We start from the raw sequence: 27685 nt of genomic DNA, 5'->3' as shown, positions 1-27685 counted from the left end.
CAGTAACCGAAAGGTCGCTGGTTCTAATCCCCGAGCCGACTAGGTGAAAAATGTGTCTGTGCCCTTAAGCAAGGCACTTAACCCTAATTGCTCCTGTAAGTCGCTCTGGATAAGAGCGTCTGCTAAATGACTAAAAAAAATTAAAAAATTATCAAGGACTTACAAAAGTAAAGGGATAAAACAGTCAGAAATAACAAATAATGCAAGTAACATGTTGAAAATAAAATCGGTGTAATTTAGAATCTTTTAATTTGTCTTCAGTCTTACAAAGTTACACGATAATGTGTGAAAAATATAGAATCAATGTCAGATGTATAAAACATTTAAATTCCAGAGAACACTTGAATGATGACAGGATCCTACCATGTTTATGTATATATATATATATATATATATATATATATATAGTAACAGTTCATAAAAGCATTGGGTCATAGCAGTGCCAGTCCTATGAACAGTCTATTGACCAGAATAGAGTGGACCAGGCCTATGGATATATAGGTGGTGAATTTATACGGCACCTCGATCTCCTTCCTTCGCCTGGCGTCTCTGTCTTTGACTGACACTCCATACCAGGAGCACAGCACCCACAGACTGGCTGTCTTCATCATCTGTCGAGTCGCCACCAACGCCACGACACCCACCACAAAGCGGGCGCTGCCCAGGGCTAAGCCACCCAGTGTCAGTGCTGGCAGGGGTATGGGTAGCACCCCCTGGGGCTCAAACGTCTCCCCCAGCCTCTCATTTACCCAGTAACCCACAGAACAGCCTGCACCCACCCCCAGGATAGTGGTGGTGTCCCCCCGCGTGGTGGTGTAATGGTCCAGCTCAGGGTAGGTGTAGCTCAGGAAGAGGGCCAGTACCAATGCCCCGATGGGAGAGAGTGGGGAGGTGAGCTGGAGCCGGTCGAAGGTTTCCCAGTATGGATAGGTGACCAACATCAATGTGGCTGAGATTAGAGCACCACAGATCACATCCTGAAACCAGCAGGGCGGGTGAGTATATAGATATATATACAGATATATTCATAGTAGTTTGAAAGGTGAGTGGTCTTTATGGTGATGAAGTGCTAGTCTGAGTCAGAGGAGGCTGGTGGGAGGAGCTATAGGAGGACCGGCTCATTGTAATGGCTGGAATGGAATTAATGGAACAGAGTCATACATGTGGTTTCCATATGTTTGATACCGTTCCATTTATTCCTTTCCAGCCATTACAATGAGCCCGTCCTCCTATAGCTCCTCCCACCAGCCTCCTCTGGTCAGAGTGTTACTCTGGAACCTCCCTTATCTCCTCTTTACTCCAAAAACCCTTTACAGGTCATAATGAACTACTTATTCTAATGTAATGACATGATGAGTGTCAAAGTGAAAGGCAGGTCCCCCTAGCTAAGAGTGCCAGCCAGACATACAGTATGAATAATAAATCCTGCATTGGGTCTGAATGCTTTATACAGTACTGTCGGGGCAGAGCATCGGAAGAGACTCACCAGAGCAGAATGCATGCCTGTGTACAGACGACTCAGACACACCAACACAGACAGCACCACCGCCACAAGCAGACCCACTTCAAACTGGAACTGTGGACAGAAAATAGAGGTACACACAAATCACACTCAGACCACAGGAGGACGGGCTCGTGGTAATGGCTGGAGTGGAATGGTATCAAACACATGGTTTCTATGTGTCTGATGCCATTCCATTCTCTCCATTCCAACCATTATTATGAGGCGTCCTCCCCTCAGCAGCCTCCACTGACTCAGACGTGGGTACACATGTGCACACACAAACTACTACAAAATACACAACTATCTGATAAGAGACATTCTCTGATACTCTGATAAAGGATGGATACGATCTGAAAACCTCATCAGCTTGAGTCTGTCAGACTATGAAGGTGGAACCAAGAAATTCCCAACATTTTTCAGTACAGAGAGTATCGGAACGTGCTAAATCCACCTAGCCAATCGGAGGGAAATGGATGTATTCCTTATACACCTTTCCAATCCTCCAGATCTACACACGGCTCTAGGGGTAGGGGTTGTTTCTGGGCAGGGCCCTTATCTTCCACTTCTTTCTCTCCTTCTCTCTTTTCCTCTTTGTCTAGCCTTTTCCTCCTGTTGATCAAGTCCTCCTTTAGTCAATCCCCCTAAGACAACTACATCTTCTGTCATCCATCTATTCTGCCACTGACATATAGACTTCCTTAAAGTCATCCTCTCGTTTTACTCAACTGTCTCTCTCCATCTCCCCTTCCTTCCCGCTCCCTCCTTTCTATAATTTACCTGTTTGTGTTTTTGTTTCCCTCCATTTGTGAAGAGAGCCCATGTCATGTGTATTCATTGACCTCCTTTTCTCCTTTTCCCCCTCTCTCCCTCTCTCCCTCCCTCCCTTCCTGCTTCTCTCTCTCTTTCCTATGTCTGTTCCTTTCCCTTGCAGCTGGGGGGGCCTTTCAGAAGAAGTTACTGAAGAGAGGACTCTGAATGGACACAAAGCATGCTGGGATGGAGGGGCCACTGTGATTGACTGTCCTGACCTTTCACCCCTCAGAACCTACGAGATCGCCTCAGGCCATTCAGACCACTGCACCAGACCACTAAACATCTATAGCTATGTGCCCTCTCAGAAACAGAAACTAAGTCACCACATGCGTAGCTATGCATGCTCTCTCAGAAACAATGTCACCACTGCAGCACACTACCACTGTATCTGAGGCTGGTGTTGTTTGAGTAGCTGATTGATTGATTGTTCTGTGTGTGTGTGTCTGTGTGAGAGAGAGAGCGAGAGAGAGAGATTGACAGTCATTTACTCTATGTAGTCTATCAGAGGAACAAACAGCAGCTGTGTGGGTGTGTCTGATGGTGACTGATGGTGACTGGCCACTCCGCCCCTCCCAGCACATTGTCCAGGAGGGGCAGTCAGGAGTCAGGGTCAGGACTCAGGAGAGACAAGCCCCCTCAACAGAGATGCTTCCACCTATTTCAGGTCCTTCAAGTCTGCATACACTGAAGGTCTGGAGGCAAGTGGTTGTTTTCGGACAAGGCTGTACAGAGTCCGGCAAACTACACTGAACAAAAATATAAATGCAATATGTAAAGTGTTTGTCCCATGTTTCATGAGCTGAAATAAAAGATCCCAGAAATTTTCCATACGCACAAAAAGCGTATTTCTCTCAAATTTTGTGCACAAATTTAATTTGTTTATTTCCCTGTTAATGAGCATTTCTCCTTTGCCAAGATAATCCATCCACCTGACAAATGTGGCATATCAAGAAGCTGATTAAACAGCATGATCATTACACAGGTGCACCTTGTGCTGTGGACAATAAAAGGCCACTTTAAAATGTGCAGTTTTGTCACACAACAAAATGTCACAGATGTCTCAAGTTTTGAGGGAGCGTGCAATTTGCAGGCTGACTGCAAGATTGTCCATCAGAGCTGTTGCCAGATAATTGAATGTTCCTTTCTCTACCATAAGCCGCCTCCAATGTTGTTTTAGAGAATTTGGCAGTACGTCCAACCGGCCTCACAACCGCAGACCACGTGTAACCACGCCAGCCCAGGACCTCCACATCCGGCTTCTTCACCTGCAGGATCGTCTGAAGAGGGGTGGGGTGCTGAGGAGTATTTCTGTCTGTAATGAAACCCTTATGTAGGGAAAAACTCATTCTGATTGGCTGGGCCTGGCTCCACAGTGGCTGGGCCTGGCTGCCAAAGGGGTGGCAGGCTAGGCCCACCCATGGCTGCACCCCTGCCCAGTCATGTGAAATCCATAGATTAGGGCCTAATGAATTTCTTTCAATTGACTGATTTCCTTATATGAACTGTAACTCAGTGAAATTGCTGCATGTTGCGTTTACATTTTTGTTCAGTATATACACTACATGGCCAAATGTATGTGGACACTTGCTTGTTGAACATCTCATTCAAAAATCATGGGCATTAATATGGTGTTGGTCCCCCCTTTGCTGCTATAACAGCCTCCACTCTTCTGGGAAGGCTTTCCACTAGATGTTGGAACATTGCTGCGGGGACTTGCTTGCATTTAGCTACAAAAGCATTAGTGAGGTCGGGCACTGATGTTGGGCGATTAGGCCTGGCTCGCAGTTGGCGTTCCAATTCATCCCAAAGGTGTGTTCGATGGGGTTGAGGTCAGGGCTCTGTGCAGACTAGACAAGTTCTTCCACACCGATCTCGACAAACAGTAAAGGTCCTTCCCCAAACTGTTGCCACAAAGTTGGAAGCACAGAATCGTCTAGAATGTCATTGTATGCTGTAGCGTTAAGATTTCCCTTCACTGGAACTAAGGGGCCTAGCCTGAACCATGAAAAACAGCCCCATACCATTATTCCTCCTCCACCAAGCTTTACAGTTGGCAATATGCATTTGGGGAAGTAGCGTTCTCCTGGCATCCGCCAAACCCAGATTTGTCCGTCAGACTGCCAGATGGTGAAGCATGATTCATCACTCCAGAGAACGCGTTTCCACTGCTCCATAGTCCAATGGAGGCGAGCATTACACCACTCCAGCCGACGCTTGGCATTGCGCATGGTGATCTTAGGCTGGTGTGTGGCTGCTCGGCCATGGAAACCCACTTCATGAAGCTCCCGACGAACAGTTCTTGTGCTGACTTTGCTTCCAGAGGCAGTTTGGAACTCGGAAATCTTTACGGGCTACGTGCTTCAACACTCGGCAGTCCCGTTCTGTGACTTTGTGTGGCCTACCACTTCGCGGCTGAGCCGTTGTTGCTCCTAGACATTTCCACTTCACAATAACAGTACTTACAGTTGACCAGGGCAGCTCTAGCAGGGCAGAAATTTGACGAACTGACTTGTTGGAAAGGTGGCATCCTATGACGGTGCCACGTTGAAAGTTGCTGAGCTCTTCATTATGGGACATTCTACTGCCAATGTTTGTCTATGGAGATTGGATGGCCATGTGCTCGATTTTATACACCTGTCAGCAACGGATGTGGCTGAAATAGCCGAATCCACTAATTTGAAGGTGTTTTCACATACTTTTGTTGGCACCAAACTCTCCATGTTTACTTTACATCTATGGTTCTGTACAGGCCTTGTCCCAGGGGAGTGTGCAAGCGATGGGTCTCCCCCAAGACTGAGTAGCAGAAGCTTGGGACCCAAGGGGATCAGGGCGCTGCTTGGGCCTCACCTGAACCCTGGAAGGGGCACTGAGGAGGAGGGTGAAGAAGATGGCGATGGTGGCCATGACGTGGGTGGAGGGAAGGCCATACTCAGCGTCCACACGCTTCTCCAGCTTAACCACCGGGGGCGATAGAGGGCGAGGCAGCTTCAGCACATCCTTCAGGGCCTGGCCGATGTACATAACCATCTGGAGTAGAGGAAAGAATTAGAAGAGAGGAGAGGAGAGGAGGAGAAAAGGAGAGCAGAGGAGAGGACAGGAAAATAGGAGAGGCGGAGAGGAGGGTAAATCTTCGTGAAGGGCTTTACAAATACATTTGATTGATTGGTTGAAACTCTGTACACTTTTACTGTGGAAATAATAAATAAAAAACATTCTAATGTATGAAGCTAACCTGATTGTTCAATGCTCCATTAAGAATGGCCACATAGTATCCTATAAATAAGTAATCATTCAGTCGGTAGCAACCGGTTTGCAAGAAGACGCAAGGCACACTTCTATAAAAGGAGCACAGTCTGCAGTTGCCCAGTAACACAATCTACTTTAAGAATCAAAGACAGCCATGAGCTGTTGACACAGTGTCTTCAGTTGATGGTGACTGTCTACCCCTACAGTAACACAGAGGCCCTGTACACTCTCAGGTTCTGACACAATGATTATGAAACAACTGATATTTTAGTGATACAACAGAGAGTTTGTGCAGAAAAATGATGTTGTATCACAACTTTTGTGCGACAAATGCATTGTACATCAGTTGTACAACCTGAGTGTGTACGGGGCCAGAGAGGGTGTGCAGTGTGCAGGCCATGCCAGGCCAGGGATGTGCGGCCAATCAGTACACACTGACTGTCTACTACACATCCTTAGGAGACGGCACTAGTGGGACATGGGGGCTGACCCTCCACCCAGGCTGGGGGGGGGGGAGAGAGAGAGAGAGAGAGAGAGAGAGAGAGAGAGAGAGAGAGAGAGAGAGAGAGAGAGAGAGAGAGAGAGAGAGAGAGAGAGAGAGAGAGAGAGAGAGAGAGAGAGAGAGAGAGAGAGAGAGAGAGAGAGAGAGAGAGAGAGAGAGAAATGGGGTAGGAATGAGTGTGCAAGCTACAGAAAGAAAGATATAGAGGTGGTGACTATTCCTACTGACAGGATGGGGACACTATAATCAGTGAGTGTTTGTGTAACCACGGTCCATGTGAGATAAAACTGCCTACAGGCTTCTTATCCTCATGGTTAACATAGCAACCAGAGATTATAGACTGAAAGAGAGAGGGAAAAGAAGAGGAGGAGGGAGGGAGGGAGGGAGGGAAGAGAGTCACTATCTATCTCTTTAGCAATCAACCGTTTGTTCCCTGGGAAGAAATACTGTCCCTGATACTACTGCCTCCAAGACACGGGCACTGTTTACTCTGCCTCCACCCCAATGGACATTTATTTATTCATCACTGCTACAGTTATGAAGTATATAGTGCTATTTCTGTTTATATTGTTGTAGTTTTTTTATGACCATTTTTATTATTTTATTTCACTTAGTCCTGCATGTTGCAAGATGTTCACTGTACCCTGCAATCACACCTGCAACCCCTGTACATGTGACTATTAAACACGCTGAATCTGAATCTGAATAATACTGTACCCTGCCCTTGTTAACAGGCCACCAGTCATATCAATCCCACTGATACTGTCATCAGATCAACCTATACAGTGGGCCGACACATTAGGCTCTTTGTGTGGGCCACATCAAAGGACTGGCCAGGCACCATCACATGAAGAGATGAGTTAAAGATGGTCCAGGTCATAAACAGATTGTAGCAGTGCAGATTTAGCTGAATGAATGAGAGTATTGATCGGGCCCAGTGTCACTCTGGACTTTGATCTGTCAACATGGGAGGGTGGTGGGAAAGGAGGGGTGGGGTGGGTTGGGGAGGGGTGGGGTGTTCCTGCAACAAGATCTCATCGTTTCCCTTTGAAATCTGATATATTATGGATGAAAGTCTATTTTAGATGCATTTATTCTGAGTGGTTACAGCAGAAATTCCGCGTGGTTACAGGGTTAAAACAGAAACAACTCAAAGGTTAACAGTTTAGGCATTGATTCCGAGGGGTTAAGGTTACGGTTTGGGGAAGGCTTAAAACAACGTAATAAAAAACAACTTGGTTGTGCAGTGGTCTAAGCAGCGCACTTGAGGTTTGAACATTATCGAATTATCGACATTCTGGTGACCTTTGCAAATATCAGAAATCGAAGTTTATTTCTAGTCAGACTGGCTAGAGGGGGCAAAGGGTCATCTGCCCTGCTGTCATGGAGAACACATACAGTAGTTGGTTTGTTTTATGATTATGTAATAAATGCTGGCGTAAATCCTGTCAATACAGCATGCTTTAGGAAGAGGACCAGAGTGGAGAGGGTCACAGACTGTAATTTAGTGATGTTAGTTATGATCATTAAGAAAAACCATGTGTTACCATGGCAACTGAAGTTACCCTGTAAGTAAGGTGTGTGTTGTGATAAACGAGAGGAGGAGTGTGCGTGCGTGTGTGTGTGTGTGTGTGTGTGTGTGTGTGTGTGTGTGTGTGTGTGTGTGTGTGTGTGTGTGTGTGTGTGTGTGTGTGTGTGTGTGTGTGTGTGTGTGTGTGTGTGTGTGTGTGAGGGGACAGCGTGAACCCTAGAAAACACCAGCTTCAAAATAAAAGGGGGCTTTACAAGTGCAGGGCTGTTTGCCCTGAGGGCCGTCAGACCCAATGGTTCCCATAGAGAGAGAACCTCAAAGCAATGACGTGGTCAATAAAACAGACTGTGTGTGTGTGTGTGTTTGTGTGTGCGTGCGTGCGCGCGTGCGCGCGTGCGTGCGTGTGAGTGAGCAAGCAAGCATGTGTGTTGGAGTTTACAGGTGTCTGGGTGTTCAGAGTTCACTCCCCAAACCGTTCCTCCCCTGGGGCAGAACATGGGCAGGTCGCTCAGAGGACACACACCTTATTCTGGAGGAGAGGACACATACTGCACACAAACTCACTGTCACTCAAATCAGAGCGTGTGTGTGTGTGTGTGTGTGTGTGTGTGTGTGTGTCTGTCTGTCTGTCTGTGTGTTTGAGCTTCATGGTCAAAGCATAACTAGATGCAGGAACATGGATGATCTATGAGAATAAACGATTCATTATTAGATTGTTTACAACTCAGTAATAAACAGTTATAACACAATGGTTGAAATTGTGTGCTTGTTAATTGGTGCTTGTCAAATAGTGAGTCATTTAAGGACCCTCCTGTTCTGTTATATTGCCTGTCGCTTCACCCTGTAGTACCAGTCAACCTGGCCCATGTGGTCCCTGTGGCCTGGGGACATGGTGGTGAGGTCAGAGAAGGGTAAGGGGGACAGGGATGCAAGGCTGGGTCAGAGAGGGGTAAGGGGGACAGGGATGCAAGGCTGGGTCAGAGAGGGGTAAGGGGGACAGGGATGCAAGGCTGGGTCAGAGAGGGGTAAGGGGTGAGAGGAGGTGAGGGAGAAGGAGTAGAAGAGCTTCATTGTCTCACACTCTCTCTCTCTCTCTTGCACATATAATAAAACATGAGATTGTATGGGATGTTCAAGCAAGGCATCAGTCTGTGACCTCCAAGTCATACCATATCTGACTTATGGTGTGGTTATTTCCAACAGTTTAACATTTATTTTCTGTAATGAAACCGCAGGTGTGAATTGAATAGGTAGCAGTGGAAGAGAGAGAAGAGATGTATGTGTGGGAGGATGGTTTGAAGAGCAGAGAAGACTGTGTCTGCATCCAAAATGGCACCCCAATCCCTATATAGTGGACTCTATTGGCCCTAGTCAAAAGTAGTGGACTATATTGGGCCTATATAGTCCACTATATAAGGAATATGGTTCCATTTGGTATGCAGAGTACAGTCTTCTCTGCTCTTCAAACCATCCTTCCTCACATAAATGTGTTCTCTCTTTTTGCAACCACTGGTGACTTACGGTCCAGATGTTGACGAGGCGTCTGCAGAGGAAGGGGTCCAGGTTCCAGTGTAAGCAAGGCGGGAAGGTGATGTAGAAGACCTCGTGACCCAGCCCAGCTGACACCAGGAACAGGAAGTATAGAAGCCGGTTCCTCACCTCATACTGGGGCCTAGCCGACACCTGTGGGTGGGTACAGAGTTAGGACCTCACATATTCGAAGAGGAGTAGTCTCTCTAGACAGACAGGTTTCTGAGACTAGCATTCACAGTGTAAAAGCACAGTAGCCTACAGTATAATAACAAAAAGGAGGCTGATTGCAGGTCATTGTCATTCCAATAATTTTCACTCATCTGTAACCATATGCTGAACAAGATAACCACTTGTAGCCTCAAATGAACATATAGTGAAATTAACTATTTGTATATGACCTCGGCTCGACCTGTACAACTTGTACAAGTTGGCAGGAGCAGACTCATGTAGAAAATAATAGACCATGAAGCATTGTTATCAATTCCAGCCTTTGGACAGCTTTGTCAGTTGCAGTCTTTATGTCACGAGTCACATGGATAGCCTATGGAACGCGATGAATGGCAGTTTACTTCTGATTTCAATGTAGAAAAATGTTTTGTCTTTTGGAAAATAATTTGACAAACATGTTTTAGGCACTGCCATTTCCGGGAGTCACCATCAGGACAGCCAATGTGTGATGGCGGGAAAAGAGAAACAGAAGCATGTCTGATCCAGTTGTGATAGCATCCTCATCCGCACCAGCCAAAAGACCATCGACAGTCCTCATCAGGTTCGACCTGCTTTCGATATTGAATGTCTGTTGTATCTAAGTTTAAAGTAGCTTAAACTAAATAATAGCCTAGGCTAACTGCTCAAGTCAGGTCATGGGCTATGTAGCCTATGTTAAGTCACATTTGAATAGCCTAACAAACACAGATGATGGGTTGTTTGTTTAGACTACTCATAGCCTACTTGGTTTCATTCTTCAAAACAAATGCAATGAATAAGAATGCAAAACAAATCTTGGCTATCGGATAATCAATCAGTAAGCAATCTGTAGGCTACCTTCAATCAAAGAAAGGTGGACTAACAAGAAAAGACTGTCGGAAGGTACAGGGCCGGCGCCAGAACGAATCAGTTGGACGGGCATTTGATTTCCATAGGGGGCATGTTATTTTCACGGGACAATTTTTTAAAATTGGTTTTATAGTAAAGACATATACATTCTTAAGAGTCAATTGATGCACTTGTGCGTCAATCTAAGTAACATAATACAAAAATCCCATCAAAATCTGTAAATTTAAGCTAGAGATATCTGCATGGGCTGCGTCTCAATCCACCACATCAGCCTATGTCGGCCTTCCTCATCAGCGGTGGAAGGTGGCCGAGCTACAGCGGTGTTTGTCAGACCATGAGACATCCTGAAAATCGGTCTTCTCACAAAAATGTCTGTAGTGTCCGAACGGTTACAAACTAATATGACCACTCTATGGAAAGATGAGACTCTCACGAACACAATGGTGTTCTCTGTTTTGCTCTACAGACCCCCACAAGCTTCATGGACTCGTCTGAAGGTAACCCGGTACCAGTAAAAAAATTTATGAAAGTATGGAGGTAGTTTTTTGCCAACAAAAAAAAGGGGTTAAATATGTGTCCAAAAACGTAAATATTTCCTGAGCTTTCCTATATCTCCTAGATACAGGGCAGACATTTCAAAATCCTTATTCCTTATGATTTATTTTGGGATTGTCTGTTTTGCCATTTATGAATGTGTTATGTAATGCCTTCTATGGGCTATAGTAGTAAAGGCCACATTCAATATTTTATCACATTATTTGTTTGTTTTTTTAAATGTATACCTACAGGGGTCCTAAAATTCGAAATAAAATAGCTAAATGATTCATGGCCATCTTAAAACAGTTCCATATAATAATATGCCATTTAGCAGACGCTTTTATCCAAAGCGACTTACAGTCATGTGTGCATACATTTTTACCTATGGGTGGTCCCGGGGATCGAACCCACTACCCTGGCGTTACAAGCGCCATGCTCTACCAATTGAGCTACAGAGGACCACAATGTTAGTCTAGTAACGTGGCATGAACATAACCAGTCAATATGTTTTCATCTGATTGTCAAACAAATCACTTCATAGGCAGCACATAAGTTTCAAGTTTGGGGAAGCTTACAATTTATTCTACTATTTCTACCAATCTGCGTGCCAGTTATGATTTTCATTTATGCATTTTCGTTGAACAGGTTCATTTCAATAATAACGTTTTCATTTCTCAATATCATTATGACTTGGTTAATCATAAAAATCTGAATTAATCTAAAAGTTCAAATGGACACATTGATACACCGTGATCTAATTGGTGGCTAATGAACTGAGCGCATGCATGGAACTTAGAGATAGCCTATAGGCCAATGTAGCAGTAGGCCTATAACTTCCATTGTAAACTAAGTAAATATACATAAAGCCGACAAATAAAAACAGTAGCAAATATCCAGATGAAAATTCAGGTTCTTTCGATCACATTCATCTCTCTACTCCGCCTGTTTGCCACCCTTTCTATCTTTCTTGACATTAACTATCGCTAGTGAAGTGCAACATTGTATCAAATCAATCAACTGGGTCCAGCCCGCCAGCGAACTTGCAACATTGTATCAACTAGCCTATTCCGGGCCTTCAAAGTTTTCCAGTGAGCTCGGGACAGACAGCTGTTTTTGGGAAAATTGTTCAGGTATTTTATGACGTTTCCACTGGATATATGGGCTCATCAGATAATGATATGTTGCTCTTTCACACCGAGGCTTGGTGATTAGTCTACAAACATTTCCCTCAGCATTTCCCTTTTAAGCCTATTGGACGTGCTGCCTATTCAAAAAGTAGGTTACCTTCACAGGTTCTTCCAAAATAATTCCAGCATCCGAACAGTACACTGTGCCCCCGCAAACCTCCCTTCAATTTGCAAGGCTGAAACTATCTCACTGGAGAAAGCATCCGAGCGAGCAAAACAGCGCCCCTATGTCTCACAATATATAACCCATGTATCTGATGCTATCTGGCCGAAAAGAGTATGACATGCCATACTCTTTTTGATCAGGCAGCATCAGATACATGGGCTACACATACTGAGACAGAGCGGTGCAGTTTCGCTCGCTTGGATGTTTTATATGATTGATGAGTCCTTCTGTTGGTGTGCGTTTCAGTCAAATAAATTATCAATATTTAAATATTTTATTTGGATGGGCAAGGAGGTATGGTATAGGCTACCTTCCCAAGGCCCGCCCATAACGCAGGACCTGGGAAGTTAGCCTATAGCCCACTGGGCACAGACATCATTCAATGTCTATTTTTCATTTACATTTGGTTGAGTTGTCAACTAACATGAATTAAACATAAAATCAACAGAGAATACACCATGTCATTGGATTTACAGAAGGTTAAAAGTTGGGTGAAAAAATGAAAAAATGATCTTACATTGATTACTTGTTACTTTTTGCAAATCCAATCAGTTTTCCACGTTGATTCAACGTCATCACATTGACTTTTTGGGTTGAAATTACCTGGAAACAACGTTGTTTCAACCTGTTTTTGCCCAGTGGGAGCCTACTTTCTTCTGTTTCTCAAACTCAATAACTCATTCAAATCTCATAGAGAAGTTTACACTTACACCAACACCGTATCCATTTTCCTTGTGTTTGTCATTTGAGTTGCTGTCCTGTTCATTGGTAATAGCGTGTCCATTACCGCACCGCAGTCGAGTAAGTTTGTCAGGTGCGTCCGCGTCTTGGAGCGGGGTCTCCCGCGGAGGGTTCGCCCAGTTTCCGTTCTGATGCGCGGCTTCGATGGGGAACAGACCGCATGCCCTCTGGAACTTGGCCACAAGCTCCGAACCATGCAGATATTTAAGCAGTTTGAGCATCGCAACTCTCTCAAGAATAGCCTATGAAGTGCATGAGAATAGACTGGCAGGTACAGACTAAGGCAGAGCGCGTTACTCACCCTTGGGCTCATCCCACACAGAGGTGTGTTCTCTGTGCATGCAGGTGCGGTTTGACAGGTGTGTGTGGGATACGCCAGGAGCACCGAGCTGTCATAAAGCAAGACGCATTCACCGACCTTTATTCTAGGTGATAAGATCAGCCACTCTTTTTGAAACCCTTATATTTACTTTAAAAAAGATTGCCAATGTATTCTAATAGTCTATGCCAATCGGCCTGTAATTTTGAGATAACAATGTAGCCTATGTTTATCTGCAGGGCCTGTGTGTGTGTGTAGTGTGTGTAGTGTGTGTGTGAATGTGGTGTGTTACATTTTAGTCGTTTTGCAGACGCTCTTATCCAGAGCGACTTACAGTTAGTGAGTGCATACATTTTCCATACTGGCCCCCGTGGGCACACATTTTCCATACTTGCCCCCGTGGAAATCGAACCCACAACCCTGGCGTTGCAAGCGCCATGCTCTACCAACTGAGCTACAGGAGGCCTGTATGTGGCATATGTGGTGTATGTGTGTATGTGGTGTATGTGTGTGAATGTGGTGTGTTTGTATGTGGTGTGTTTGTGTGAATGTGGTGTATGTAGTGTGTGTGTGTATGTTGTGTATGTGGTGTATATGGTGGGTGTGTGTATGTGGTGCATGTGGTGTATGTAGTATGTGTGTATGTGGTGTGTGTGGTGTATGTGGTGTGTGTGGTGGGTGTGTGTATGTGGTGTATGTGGTGCATGTTGTGTATATGTGGTGTATGTGGGTATGTGGTGTATGTGGTGTGTGTGGTGTATGTGGTGTATGTGTGTATGTGGTGTGTGTGTGTATGTGGTGTGTGTGTATGTGGTGTATATGGTGTGTGTGTGTGTGTGTGTGGTGTGTGTGTGTATGTGGTGCGTGTGTGTGAATGTGGTATGTGTGTATGTGGTGTGTTTGTGTGTGTGAATGTGGTGTGTGTGTATGTGTTGTGTGTGTGTATGTGGTGTGTGTGTGTGAATCGAACCCACAACCCTGGCTGTGGTGTGTGTGTGTATGTGATGTATGTGGTGTGTGTGTGTATGTGGTGTATGTGTTTATGTGGTGTGTGTGTGTGTGTGTGTATGTGTTGTATGTGGTGTGTGTGTGTGAATGTGGTGTGTTTGTGTGAATGTGGTGTACGTGGTGTTTGTGGTGCTTGTGTGAATGTGGTGTATGTGGTGTATGTGTGTATGTGGTGTGTGTGTGGTGTATGTGGTGTATGTGGTGTGTGTGGTGTATGTGGTGTATGTGGTGTGTGTGTATGTGGTGTGTGTGTGTATGTGGTGTATGTGGTGTGTGTGTATGTGGTGTGTGTGGTGTATGTGGTGTGTGTGGTGTATGTAGAGTATGTGGTGTCTGTGGTGTATGTGTGTATGTGGTGTGTGTGTATGTGGTGTATATGGTGTGTATGTGGTGTGTGTGTGTGAATGTGGTGCGTGTGTATGTGGTGTGTGTGTGTGAATGTGGTGTGTATGTGTGAATGTCGTGTGTGTGTATGTGGTGTGTTTGTGTGTGTGAATGTGGTGTGTGTATGTGTGAATATGTGTTGTGTGTGTGTGTATGTGGTGTGTGTGTGTGAATCGAACCCATAACCCTGGCGTTGCAAGCGCCATGCTCTACCAACTGAGCTACAGGAGGCCTGTATGTGGCATATGTGGTGTATGTGTGTATGTGGTGTGTGTGTGTATGTGGTGTATGTGGTGTATGTAGTGTATGTGGTGTGTGTGTGTATGTGGTGTGTGTGTGTGAATGTGGTGTGTGTATGTGGTGTGTGTGTGTGAATGTGGTGTGTGTGTGTATGTGGTGTGTTTGTGTGTGTGAATGTGGTGTGTGTGTATGTGTGTATGTGGTGTGTGTGTATGTGATGTATGTGGTGTGTGTGTATGTGGTGTGTGTGGTGTATGTGTTTATGTGGTGTGTGTGTGTGTATGTGGTGTATGTGGTGTGTGTGTGTGTGTATGTGGTGTATGTGGTGTGTGTGGTGTATGTGTTTATGTGGTGTGTGTGTGTATGTGTTGTATGTGGTGTGTGTGAATGTGGTGTATGTGGTGTATGTGGTGTATGTGGTGTGTGTGAATGTGGTGTATGTGGTGTATGTGGTGTATGTGGTGTATGTGTATGTGGTGTGTGTGTGTATGTGGTGTATGTGGTGTGTGTATGTGGTGTATATGGTGGGTGTATGTATGTGGTGTATGTGGTGTATGTGGTGTGTGTGTGTATGTGGTGTGTGTGTGTGTATGTGGTGTATGTGGTGTGTGGGTGTAAGTGTGTGTATGTTGTGTATGTGGTGTATGTGGTGGGAGTGTGTATGTGGTGTATGTGGTGTGTGTGTATGTGGTGTATGTGGTGTGTGTGGTGTATGTGTTTATGTGGTGTGTGTGTGTATGTGTTGTATGTGGTGTGTGTGTGTGAATGTGGTGTATGTGGTGTATGTGGTGTATGTGGTGTGTGTGGTGTGTGTGAATGTGGTGTATGTGGTGTATGTGGTGTATGTGTGTATGTGTATGTGGTGTGTGTGTATGTGGTGTGTGTGTATGTGGTGTATATGGTGGGTGTGTGTATGTGGTGTATGTGGTGTGTGTGTATGTGGTGTGTGTGTATGTGGTGTATGTGGTGTGGGTGTAAGTGTGTGTATGTGGTGTATGTGGTGGGAGTGTGTATGTGGTGTATGTGGTGCATGTGGTGTATGTGGTGTGTGTGTATGTGGTGTGTGTGTGTATGTGGTGTATGTGGTGCATGTGGTGTATGTGGTGTGTGTGTATGTGGTGTGTGTGTATGTGGTGTATGTGGTGTGTGTGGTGTATGTGTGTATGTGGTGTGTGTGTGTATGTGGTGTATGTGGTGTCTGTGTGTATGTGGTGTGTGTGTGTATGTGGTGTATGTGGTGTGTGTGGTGTATGTGGTGTGTGTGGTGTGTGTGAATGTGGTGTATGTGGTGTATGTGGTGTATGTGTGTATGTGTATGTGGTGTGTGTGTGTATGTGGTGTGTGTGTATGTGGGCTCATCCCACACAGAGGTGTGTTCTCTGTGCATGCAGGTGCGGTTTGACAGGTGTGTGTGGGATACGCCAGGAGCACCGAGCTGTCATAAAGCAAGACGCATTCACCGACCTTTATTCTAGGTGATAAGATCAGCCACTCTTTTTGAAACCCTTATATTTACTTTAAAAAAGATTGCCAATGTATTCTAATAGTCTATGCCAATCGGCCTGTAATTTTGAGATAACAATGTAGCCTATGTTTATCTGCAGGGCCTGTGTGTGTGTGTAGTGTGTGTAGTGTGTGTGTGAATGTGGTGTGTTACATTTTAGTCGTTTTGCAGACGCTCTTATCCAGAGCGACTTACAGTTAGTGAGTGCATACATTTTCCATACTGGCCCCCCGTGGGCATACATTTTCCATACTTGCCCCCCGTGGAAATCGAACCCACAACCCTGGCGTTGCAAGCGCCATGCTCTACCAACTGAGCTACAGGAGGCCTGTATGTGGCATATGTGGTGTATGTGTGTATGTGGTGTATGTGTGTGAATGTGGTGTGTTTGTATGTGGTGTGTTTGTGTGAATGTGGTGTATGTAGTGTGTGTGTGTATGTTGTGTATGTGGTGTATATGGTGGGTGTGTGTATGTGGTGCATGTGGTGTATGTAGTATGTGTGTATGTGGTGTGTGTGGTGTATGTGGTGTGTGTGGTGGGTGTGTGTATGTGGTGTATGTGGTGCATGTTGTGTATATGTGGTGTATGTGGGTATGTGGTGTATGTGGTGTGTGTGGTGTATGTGGTGTATGTGTGTATGTGGTGTGTGCGTGTATGTGGTGTGTGTGTATGTGGTGTATATGGTGTGTGTGTGTGTGTGTGTGTGTGGTGTGTGTGTGTATGTGGTGTGTGTGTGTGAATGTGGTGTGTGTGTATGTGTGAATGTGGTATGTGTGTATGTGGTGTGTTTGTGTGTGTGAATGTGGTGTGTGTGTATGTGTTGTGTGTGTGTATGTGGTGTGTGTGTGTGAATCGAACCCACAACCCTGGCTGTGGTGTGTGTGTGTATGTGATGTATGTGGTGTGTGTGTGTATGTGGTGTATGTGTTTATGTGGTGTGTGTGTGTGTGTGTGTATGTGTTGTATGTGGTGTGTGTGTGTGAATGTGGTGTGTTTGTGTGAATGTGGTGTATGTGGTGTTTGTGGTGCTTGTGTGAATGTGGTGTATGTGGTGTATGTGTGTATGTGGTGTGTGTGTGTATGTGGTGTATGTGGTGTGTGTGGTGTATGTGGTGTGTGTGTATGTGGTGTGTGTGTGTATGTGGTGTATGTGGTGTGTGTGTATGTGGTGTGTGTGGTGTATGTGGTGTGTGTGGTGTATGTAGAGTATGTGGTGTCTGTGGTGTATGTGTGTATGTGGTGTGTGTGTATGTGGTGTATATGGTGTGTATGTGGTGTGTGTGTGTGAATGTGGTGCGTGTGTATGTGGTGTGTGTGTGTGAATGTGGTGTGTATGTGTGAATGTTGTGTGTGTGTATGTGGTGTGTTTGTGTGTGTGAATGTGGTGTGTGTATGTGTGAATATGTGTTGTGTGTGTGTGTATGTGGTGTGTGTGTGTGAATCGAACCCATAACCCTGGCGTTGCAAGCGCCATGCTCTACCAACTGAGCTACAGGAGGCCTGTATGTGGCATATGTGGTGTATGTGTGTATGTGGTGTGTGTGTGTATGTGGTGTATGTGGTGTATGTGGTGTATGTGGTGTGTGTGTGTATGTGGTGTGTGTGTATGTGGTGTGTGTGTGTGAATGTGGTGTGTGTATGTGGTGTGTGTGTGTGAATGTGGTGTGTGTGTGTATGTGGTGTGTTTGTGTGTGTGAATGTGGTGTGTGTGTATGTGTGTATGTGGTGTGTGTGTATGTGATGTATGTGGTGTGTGTGTATGTGGTGTGTGTGGTGTATGTGTTTATGTGGTGTGTGTGTGTGTATGTGGTGTATGTGGTGTGTGTGTGTATGTGGTGTATGTGGTGTGTGTGGTGTATGTGTTTATGTGGTGTGTGTGTGTATGTGTTGTATGTGGTGTGTGTGAATGTGGTGTATGTGGTGTATGTGGTGTATGTGGTGTGTGTGAATGTGGTGTATGTGGTGTATGTGGTGTATGTGTATGTGGTGTGTGTGTGTATGTGGTGTATGTGGTGTGTGTATGTGGTGTATATGGTGGGTGTATGTATGTGGTGTATGTGGTGTATGTGGTGTGTGTGTGTATGTGGTGTGTGTGTGTGTATGTGGTGTATGTGGTGTGTGGGTGTAAGTGTGTGTATGTTGTGTATGTGGTGTATGTGGTGGGAGTGTGTATGTGGTGTATGTGGTGTGTGTGTATGTGGTGTATGTGGTGTGTGTGGTGTATGTGTTTATGTGGTGTGTGTGTGTATGTGTTGTATGTGGTGTGTGTGTGAATGTGGTGTATGTGGTGTATGTGGTGTATGTGGTGTGTGTGGTGTGTGTGAATGTGGTGTATGTGGTGTATGTGGTGTGTGTGTGTATGTGTATGTGGTGTGTGTGTGTATGTGGTGTGTGTGTATGTGGTGTATATGGTGGGTGTGTGTATGTGGTGTATGTGGTGTGTGTGTATGTGGTGTATGTGGTGTGGGTGTAAGTGTGTGTATGTGGTGTATGTGGTGGGAGTGTGTATGTGGTGTATGTGGTGCATGTGGTGTATGTGGTGTGTGTGTATGTGGTGTGTGTGTGTATGTGGTGTATGTGGTGCATGTGGGGGATGTGGTGTGTGTGTATGTGGTGTGTGTGTATGTGGTGTATGTGGTGTGTGTGGTGCATGTGGTGTGTGTGTATGTGGTGTATGTGGTGTGTGTGGTGTATGTGTGTATGTGGTGTGTGTGTGTATGTGGTGTATGTGTGTATGTGGTGTGTGTGTGTATGTGGTGTATGTGGTGTGTGTGTATGTGGTGTATATGGTGTGTGTGTGTGTGTGTATGTGGTGTGTGTGTGTATGTGGTGTGTGTGTGTGTATGTGTGAATGTGGTGTGTGTGTGTATGTGGTGTGTGTGTGTGAATGTGTTGTGTGTGTGTGAATGTGGTGTGTGTGTATGTGGTGTGTGTATATGTGGTGTGTGTATATGTGGTGTGTGTGTGTGTGTATGTGGTGTGTCTTTCTTTTTTTCTTCTTTTAATATATATTTTTCAACATATAACCTAATGAGGCCAAATGTGGTTAAGGCTATGCTATATGCCTTTATTCAATAAGTGATATTGAACATGAAGACTTAATGGGTCAAATAAAATACGTATCTACTTTAGGCCTTATACAGAATAATAAAACAAATAGGCCTAGTCTACAATATTCCCAAAACGGGATATGCTGCAAGGTGCAAATTGCCTATGTCCGTTTAGGTTATAGGCCAACCGAAAATTATAATATCCTCCTGAGATCCGGAAAAAAAGTTTGGGATTGTTTTTTTAGTGTTTGGGGTGAGAAATAAAAACATGTTACCAAGAAAAAAATGTGAACAAATATTGTTATTTCTCTTTTATTGTAAGTGCAAAATTGTCCTCTGTAGTGGTCATCAGGACATACAGGTAAAAGTCAGTAAATTAGAATATTTTGAAAAACTTGATTTATTTCAGTAATTGCATTCAAAAGGTGTAACTTGTACATTATATTTATTCATTGCACACAGACTGATGCATTCAAATGTTTATTTCATTTAATTTTGATGATTTGAAGTGGCAACAAATGAAAATCCAAAATTCCGTGTGTCACAAAATTAGAATATTGTGTAAGGGTTACATTTTGAAGACACCTGGTGCCACAAACTAATCAGCTGATTAACTCAAAACACCTGCAAAGGGCTTTAAATGGTCTCTCAGTCCAGTTCTGAAGCCTACACAAACATGGGGAAGACTTCAGATTTGACAGCTGTCCAAAAGGCGACCATCGACACATTGCACAAGGAGGGAAAGACACAAAGGTTATTGCAGAAGAGGCTGGCTGTTCTCAGAGCTCTGTGTCCAAACACATTAATAGAGAGGCAAAGGGAAGGAAAAACTGTGGTCAGAAAAAAGTGTACAAGCGATAGGGATCACCGCGCCCTAGTCAAGATTGTGAAAAAAAACCCATTCAAAAATGTGGGGGAGATTCACAAGGAGTGGACAGCTGCTGGAGTCAGGGCTTCAAGATCCACCACCAAGAGACGCTTGAAAGACATGGGTTTCAACTGCCGCATACCTCGTGTCAAGCCACTGTTGACCAAGAAACAGCGCGAAAAGCGTCTCACCTGGGCTAAGGAAAAAAGAGCTGGACTGCTGCTGAGTGGTCTAAAGTCATGTTTTCTGACGAAAGCAAATTTTGCATTTCCTTTGGAAATCGAGGTCCCAGAGTCTGGAGGAAGACAGGAGAGGCACAGGATCCACGTTGCCTGAAGTCTAGTGTAAAGTTTCCACCATCAGTGATGGTTTGGGGTGCCATGTCATCTGCTGGTGTCGGTCCACTCTGTTTCCTGAGATCCAGGGTCAACGCAGCCGTCTACCAGCAAGTTTTAGAGCACTTCATGCTTCCTGCTGCTGACCTGCTCTATGGAGATGGAGATTTCAGGTTCCAACAGGACTTGGCGCCTGCACACAGCGCAAAATCTACCCGTGCCTGGTTTACGGACCATGGTATTTCTGTTCTAAATTGGCCAGCCAACTCCCCTGACCTTAGCCCCATAGAAAATCTGTGGGGTATTGTGAAAAGGAAGATGCAGAATGCCAGACCCAACAACGCAGAAGAGTTGAAGGCCACTATCAGAGCAACCTGGGCTCTCATAACACCTGAGCAGTGCCAGAAACTCATCGACTCCATGCCACGCCGCATTAATGCAGTAATTGAGGCAAAAGGAGCTCCAACCAAGTATTGAGTATTGTACATGCTCATATTTTTCATTTTCATACTTTTCAGTTGGCCAACATTTCTAAAAAATCCCTTTTTGTATTAGCCTTAAGTAATATTCTAATTTTGTGACACACGGAATTTTGGATTTTCATTTGTTGCCACTTCAAATCATCAAAATTAAATGAAATAAACATTTGAATGCATCAGTCTGTGTGCAATGAATAAATATAATGTACAAGTTACACCTTTTGAATGCAATTACTGAAATAAATCAAGTTTTTCAAAATATTCTAATTTACTGACTTTTACCTGTATATATGAAGAATAACTACATTACATTAAAACACAGCTTCTAAACCAAGAGGCGTAACATCGCGAGACTTCCGGGAATGCTTGGGAAACAGACCAAACAGACCGCCACCTACCGTCCTGGAGTGTGGGCCAGAGACAGGGATAAACTAAATCCTACCTGCCAACCCCGTTTCTCTTATAAAAGATAACAAAATATTTGAGACTATATCTAATGACGCTCTACTCAATATACTCTTTAAACTAATTTCCTGTATCCCCTTCTCCCTAATACTAAATCTGATCCTCTCTCTTTCCCTCTGATACTGCCCACACTGTTGCCCATACAGTCTCTATTTCCTGACAATCATGTTCGTCTATATATCGAAGGCGTGCTTTGATTGATGGACTGCACATGCGCAGTTTGGCGCGAGACGACCGTTAGTCCGGATGAAGTGTTTCTACGCATGAGCTTTGCTAGCCAACGTTGTCATGAAGTCGCCTACAAGTGTGATCAGCCTATCTTCACACCGTACTGCCTTTGACTACAGACAATGGGTACAGTAGGTGAAAAACATAGTTGGGGCATCTGGTAGTCCACTGCAGAGGACATTTCTTCATAAACTCTTATTTAATCTATTTTTTTTTAATTTTTTTTTACAGTCTTGACAGCTGACTTAAATGTTGCTGAGATATTCACTTAGGCCTACTAGAAACAATTTGAATACCAAACTCATAAAAAATATCATTAATAGTTAGCCTACACACACTTCTTTTGAAATGTCTATAAAATGTGCAAAATTTTGATGGCAGACATTTCTTTTGACCAGGAAGATAAAGTCAATGTCACACCCCCACACGTGATATCACTGAAAAGCTCAGAATTTCCTTTCAAAGGCACAACAGGACTTAATACAGTGGTTTGAATGGCTTCAGAGATACAGACCAAGAACTGACGACCACTAGAGAGGGCAAAAATGAATTGCTGGGTCTCAGGAGGATATAAAACCAAACAGTATGAACACAGTTTATGTCACAGGGGGCCCAATATTAAACTTTGCATTTTTGACAGAGTCTATAGTTTGAACTCATGAGCTGTTTTGATTTAATGATGGCGCATCCCTTCTGTATAGCATGATGGCGGCGGACCTTGTTTTCTCTACATCGCCTCTCGTTCAGACTCCCAGAGAGGGCTGAAAACGGTGTCTCTTGTCCTCTCCTTTCAACCCAGGCGGTTTCGACCAACCGAGAAGAAAGATAACAACCATGAACTGTGTGTTGATCGCCGCCTTACTGTCTCCTCTCTCTGCGGGCTGAGCACAGATCACTCCCGCGGATTAACCCCAACCCTCGCATCGAAGAGTCATCACGAGCATTACATCACCCGATTCCCACACCCCGAAGCGTAAAATGAGACCCCATTTCATATTTAACCAGCGGATCTGAACACTGGTGATGATGGGTGACGCCTGGATTTTCATTTTTTGACATCGTGGGGATTATACAAATATATCAACAATGTCAACGTAGGCTATACAATTCATCAGAGAGATGATGTCGCTTTTATGAACAGGGGATAGACGAACACCGTCATCCGCATCTCTGCCTGTCGGCTCCTTTGTGTTCGTAGAGAATGTGAATGGCGAAAGATGACATGGCAGAGGTAGATTCAGCATCAAGTGGAGCGGAACCCACGGGCGGGCTGGAGATAGCATTCCCGTACGAGGAGTATGAATGCAAAATATGTTACAATTATTTCGACCTTGACCGTCGTGCGCCAAAGATTTTAGAATGCTTGCACACATTTTGCGAGGAGTGCCTGACCACACTCCATCTCCGCGAGGAGCGTCCATGGCGCATCAGCTGCCCTATATGTCGCCACAGGACGCCCGTGCCGGACTATCGGATACAAAACCTGCCCAATAATACCAAGGTAACGGAGGATTTCCCATTGTACATTGACTCTGACCCTCTGCCTCAGGATGCTTTGCCCCTGTACCCTCCCCCGTTGCACCCCGCACTCGTCGCCCTCAGGCGCGAGGAGACATCGGGTGCGTCCACGAGCCAAGCTACCCCCTCCACTACCTTGTCCACGGCCACTACCCTCTCCCAGGACTCCGTGCGCTATGACAGCTGTCAGAGCTGCAAGCGGGTTGCCCTGACTACGGGCTGTGTGTGCGTGATATTCTCCTTTCTGTCCATGCTGGTTCTGCTCTTCATGGGCCTGATCTTCGTGCACAGTCACAGCAGCCCGCCCTCGCCCGCGGGACCCATTTGCCTGTCGGTGGCCAGCATCCTAGCCATGTTCTCGGTAGTCGTCACGTGGCTGATCTGCTGGTTAAAATATAGACCCGATCACGAATCAGGCCGCTCATCTGGAACGAATAGGAGGAACGCCTGATAATGAAGATGAAGATGATGATAATCATGATGATAATGTACTGTGTGTGTGATTATGTATATACTGCTGTATACTAGCACAATGTCCCTCCCTTTCCTTTCCTTTATTTTTTTTATTTTTAGAAATAAACATTGTCCAGAACGGCCTTTTAACAGTAGGATATAGCAAACACCATATAAAGGCCTTCATCTGCTCATTGAGCAGTAAGCCTACAGTAGCCTACCATTGATAAATTCATACATGCACTTGTAGGTCTACCTATGGAAGGCTTATATGATGATGGGTAACCTTGCCTGAGACCTAGATTAACTGCCTTTGCTCCCATACTAGACTGGTTGAATGCACAGAGTTGAGGACCTGGGTTTGATACCAGTTTCCTGAAAAGTATACATTACCCACTATGCCGCTCACTGTATGAAAACCTGTCCTCCCTCCCTTGCATCTCAAAGACGCACCTGCCTATGTTATTGTATTGTGGGCTATACAATTCCACATGCATAGGTTAGAGATTTTGTATCACAGCTATAACAGGCCCACTGTTATTTGAGAAGTCACTAATATATGTAATTGAGAAGTCACTAATGTAAGATGTGTAAATAGTACAGTATCTATGAAGACAGGAGAGGTGTCATTACTGGTATTTAAATGTACATGGTGTTTAGGTTACCAAGAGTAGGTCTAGAGAACAGGTGCCTGCTCCATTCTTATTTGAAATGTGCTCCGGTGGTAGGCCTACACTTGTGTACATCTCTCTGGCCTTTCTCCTGCCTGTGTAGTCAGATCATTATCATCTGCCAGGCCTCTGAAAGCTCGGGTTCTGCTCATATGTCAGAAAGCATCCTCTTCCCTTCCTCCTGCCTGTCAACTGAGCATCACCACCGGTCTGACAGACAGTGAATGTGAAAGCAAGGTTCCTTCCCACCATATTGCTTTGAGTCTTGTTGTCATTCACTTCAGATCATTGATGAGCTTCTTGAAGAAGGGAGGTGGCATTTCCTCAATTTTCGAATGAGGCGCTAATTTACCCCTCTCTTTTGGGAGACTAAAATGAGATGGATTGGATTTGTCAATATTAGTCAATAGGCCAGGGGTATTGAAATCAGGGCCTACAGTGCTGCATTGGTTCCCCTATAATCAGAGACTGATGAGTGGACTCTCTGTCCAATCAATGATATTAATCAATCACTTAACTACCATAGAAGGAGAAATAATCCCAACAGTACTACTGTAGACCACAAGGTTTAGATTTATACAGCCCTAAAGCTATTACATTTTGTATTTACTTTAAACTGTATGTGCTCTGTGTAGAACAGACACTGTTGGGCCCACTTGCTACAGACGCATGTCTTTTAGGATTCACATAAAAATATGCACATAGGAGAAGGCTGGGATTTACAGAGAGTTATATCCAAGCACTTACTGCCCTAACACATTCACTTTAACATTGCCTCACAATCAAACATGATTATGGACCTGGCCTCTAAAGATTGCCACTCCTGCTTCAATCAACCTGTCAGACTGTCAGTATAACCGTTAGAAGATGCACTTTCACCCTCTTATTTGACACAAGTAAAGGGTTTATATACTGTATATTGTCTATTATTGTATTCATTAATTATGGGAAAAAAACAAAAAACGTATGTTTTGGAGTTTGTTGGAAATGTCATTGTTGTTAAGGTACTAAAATGTATTTGCACAGATAAATGTTACGTATGTGCTGTTTAAAACAGTTCAGTAATAAAGAAAACAGTACGATGTTTATGTGCAATGATTCTTTCTCTTAAAACTTTGAAATTAGACATATTGTTGATGGGCATATCAGTAGAGAATACTTAAAGGGATAGTTTGGGATTTTGGCAATGATGCCATTTATCTACTTCCCCAGAGTCAGATGATCTTGTGGAAACCATTTTTATGTCTGTGTCCAGTATGAAGGAAGTTAGAGGTAGTTTTGTGAGCCAATGCTAACTAGCGTTAGCACAATGACTGGAGGTCTATGGGTATCTGCTAGCATGCTAACAGATACCCGTAGACTTCTAGTCATGACTGGAAGTCTATGGGTATCTGGTAGCATGCTAGCAGATATCCATAGACTTCTAGTCATTGCGCTAACACTTGTTAGCAATTGCGCTAACACTTGTTAGCAATTGCGCTAGCACTAGTTAGCAACTTCATTCAAACTGCGCGCAGAGACATAAAAATGGTATCCACGAGTTCATCTGACTGGGGAAGTAGATAAAAGGCCTCATTGCCAAAATCCCAAACTATCCCTTTAAGAACGGACTATTAATTGTTGATTTTTGAGTTATCATAGATGCAACAAGCCATAGAATAGTCCTTGGCTGAAGAGACACCCTCTTGTGGTAGACACAAATAGACTAGACTAGAAAAAAGGGTTTCAAAAGGGGTTTTCGGCTGGACTCATAGGATAACCCTTTTTGGTTCCAGGTAGAACCATATTGGGTTCCATGTATAACCCTTTGTGGAAAGGGTTCTACATAGAACCCAAAAGGGTTCTACCTGGAACCAAAAAGGGTTATTCAAAGGGTTCTCCTATGGGAACAGCCAAATAAATATTTTTGGTTATAGATAGCACTTTTTTTCTAAGAGTGTAGAGCATTTGCTGTATCAAAATGCATACTGTCATTTTGACACTACTGTTTTCTTGAGTTAAATTGTCTGCAGAGTAAATTCACACAAAAAAAATCCTCTCTTCAAGCCCTCTCCGGGCCCAGATGTCTACTCTAAGGTTATCTGTAAGTGACCAACACAATCCATTCAGGACTTGCCATATCTGTGTTCCTGTTGAAACAGAAACTTCCTTTGCGGTTGGAGGAAGGTCATGATTAGGGTTACCAGGGTCAACCCCCTCTCTGCCCAAGATGAGAAGAATACAGCCGCGGGTTCACGGGTCATTACACATTATGTAATATCTTCCACCACCTGGCAATCCACATGGCTTGTAACAACCGTGCCTTGAGTAACAATCTGTTCTGCTTCCAGTATACTTCCCTAAGTGTGGCTTGGGTAGGATGGCAGGTAGACAGATGAGAGAGGGCTTTTCAGATGAGCAAGTCAGGTATTGGGTTGCTTTGGTTCTGAGGCTGAGCCCACCCCTGACCATGCAACATCCATGCACCATTCTGTTACCCCAAGGAGAGAGAGGGTGGGTTTTGGTGCACTGCTGGGAGACTCACCTGAGGGCAGGCCTCGTGGGCCGGGGAGCCATGGTGAGCTCTGGCTGGGGGAAGAGGAGGTGTGGAAAGGATAGGTTCACCTGCAGGCACCTCTACCGCCACCTCCTGGTTAACATCAGAGCGAGAACGAGGCCTGGAGGATCAGGGGAAGAGAGGGTGTTAGCTGAGCTGCCCTATATCCATTCATTCTCCCCTTCCCTTGTTTTCCTTCAATGTTTCTTATTTTTTCCATCATTTTCTCAGGTCAATTTAATTGTCTAGACCATTATGCAAGGATGGAAATCTGCTAGTATATGAGGCCCTGATCCAGAAGTTTGACACCCCTGTTTTACAGGCTGTGGTGATAACATTTCAAACGTTTTGTAATTTGCTAAAGCCCCCCTCCCTCTCTTACCAACCAACTATCCATTCATCGCTCACATTTTTCTGTTTGATTAAACATAATTTGCGTTCCCATATCTCCACTTGTCAGGGCAAACATATTTTCACTCATTTAATTATTCTAACAAGATACTTTTGTGTTAAATGATTGAACACAGAACCATAAATAGCTATCAATATAGCCTATACGTGGCATCTGGTTGAACATAATTACAACAACATCCCCAAATTATTTGATAACTCATAATATGGTGTCACTAAACATTTATATCATGATAAACACGGTAAAACATTTAGAGACATAGTTAGGCATGTTTTTATATAACTTTGTTTAATAACCATCTCGTCAGTCTTCTAGTTAGTCTATATCCATTTGTTAATTCGACTTTTTTTTGTTTTTTTGTGAATTGTTAATCTATAGCTTTAATTTAAAAAATATT

General features: G+C 44.3%; 2 protein-coding genes across 3 annotated transcripts; one reads left to right on the top strand and one right to left on the bottom strand.

Moving 5' to 3' along the window:
• Positions 1 to 76: 76 nt before the first annotated feature.
• Positions 77 to 26991, bottom strand: LOC121567705 (sphingosine-1-phosphate phosphatase 2-like). 2 transcript variants are annotated; one of them, XM_041877935.2, is made up of 5 exons: positions 26865 to 26991; positions 9118 to 9279; positions 5165 to 5344; positions 1487 to 1576; positions 77 to 977 (listed from the first exon to the last, which is right to left on the bottom strand). In XM_041877935.2, the coding sequence occupies exons 3-5, from the start codon at positions 5342 to 5344 to the stop codon at positions 432 to 434; spliced, it is 816 nt and encodes a 271-aa protein (XP_041733869.1). In that variant the 5' UTR covers positions 9118 to 9279; positions 26865 to 26991; the 3' UTR covers positions 77 to 431. The 2 variants fall into 2 exon arrangements, with proteins under 2 accessions (XP_041733869.1, XP_041733868.1); XM_041877934.2 differs by lacking the exon at positions 26865 to 26991 and adding an exon at positions 12786 to 13150.
• LOC121567706 (E3 ubiquitin-protein ligase RNF182) lies at positions 22130 to 25422 on the top strand. The gene has a single exon (XM_041877936.1). The coding sequence runs from the start codon at positions 22906 to 22908 to the stop codon at positions 23665 to 23667; it is 762 nt and encodes a 253-aa protein (XP_041733870.1). The 5' UTR covers positions 22130 to 22905; the 3' UTR covers positions 23668 to 25422.
• Positions 26992 to 27685: the final 694 nt, after the last annotated feature.

This window comes from Coregonus clupeaformis, chromosome 6, assembly GCF_020615455.1.
Source record: "Coregonus clupeaformis isolate EN_2021a chromosome 6, ASM2061545v1, whole genome shotgun sequence".
Taxonomy (NCBI): domain Eukaryota; kingdom Metazoa; phylum Chordata; class Actinopteri; order Salmoniformes; family Salmonidae; genus Coregonus; species Coregonus clupeaformis.
This window is presented reverse-complemented; position numbering and strand designations above follow the sequence as displayed.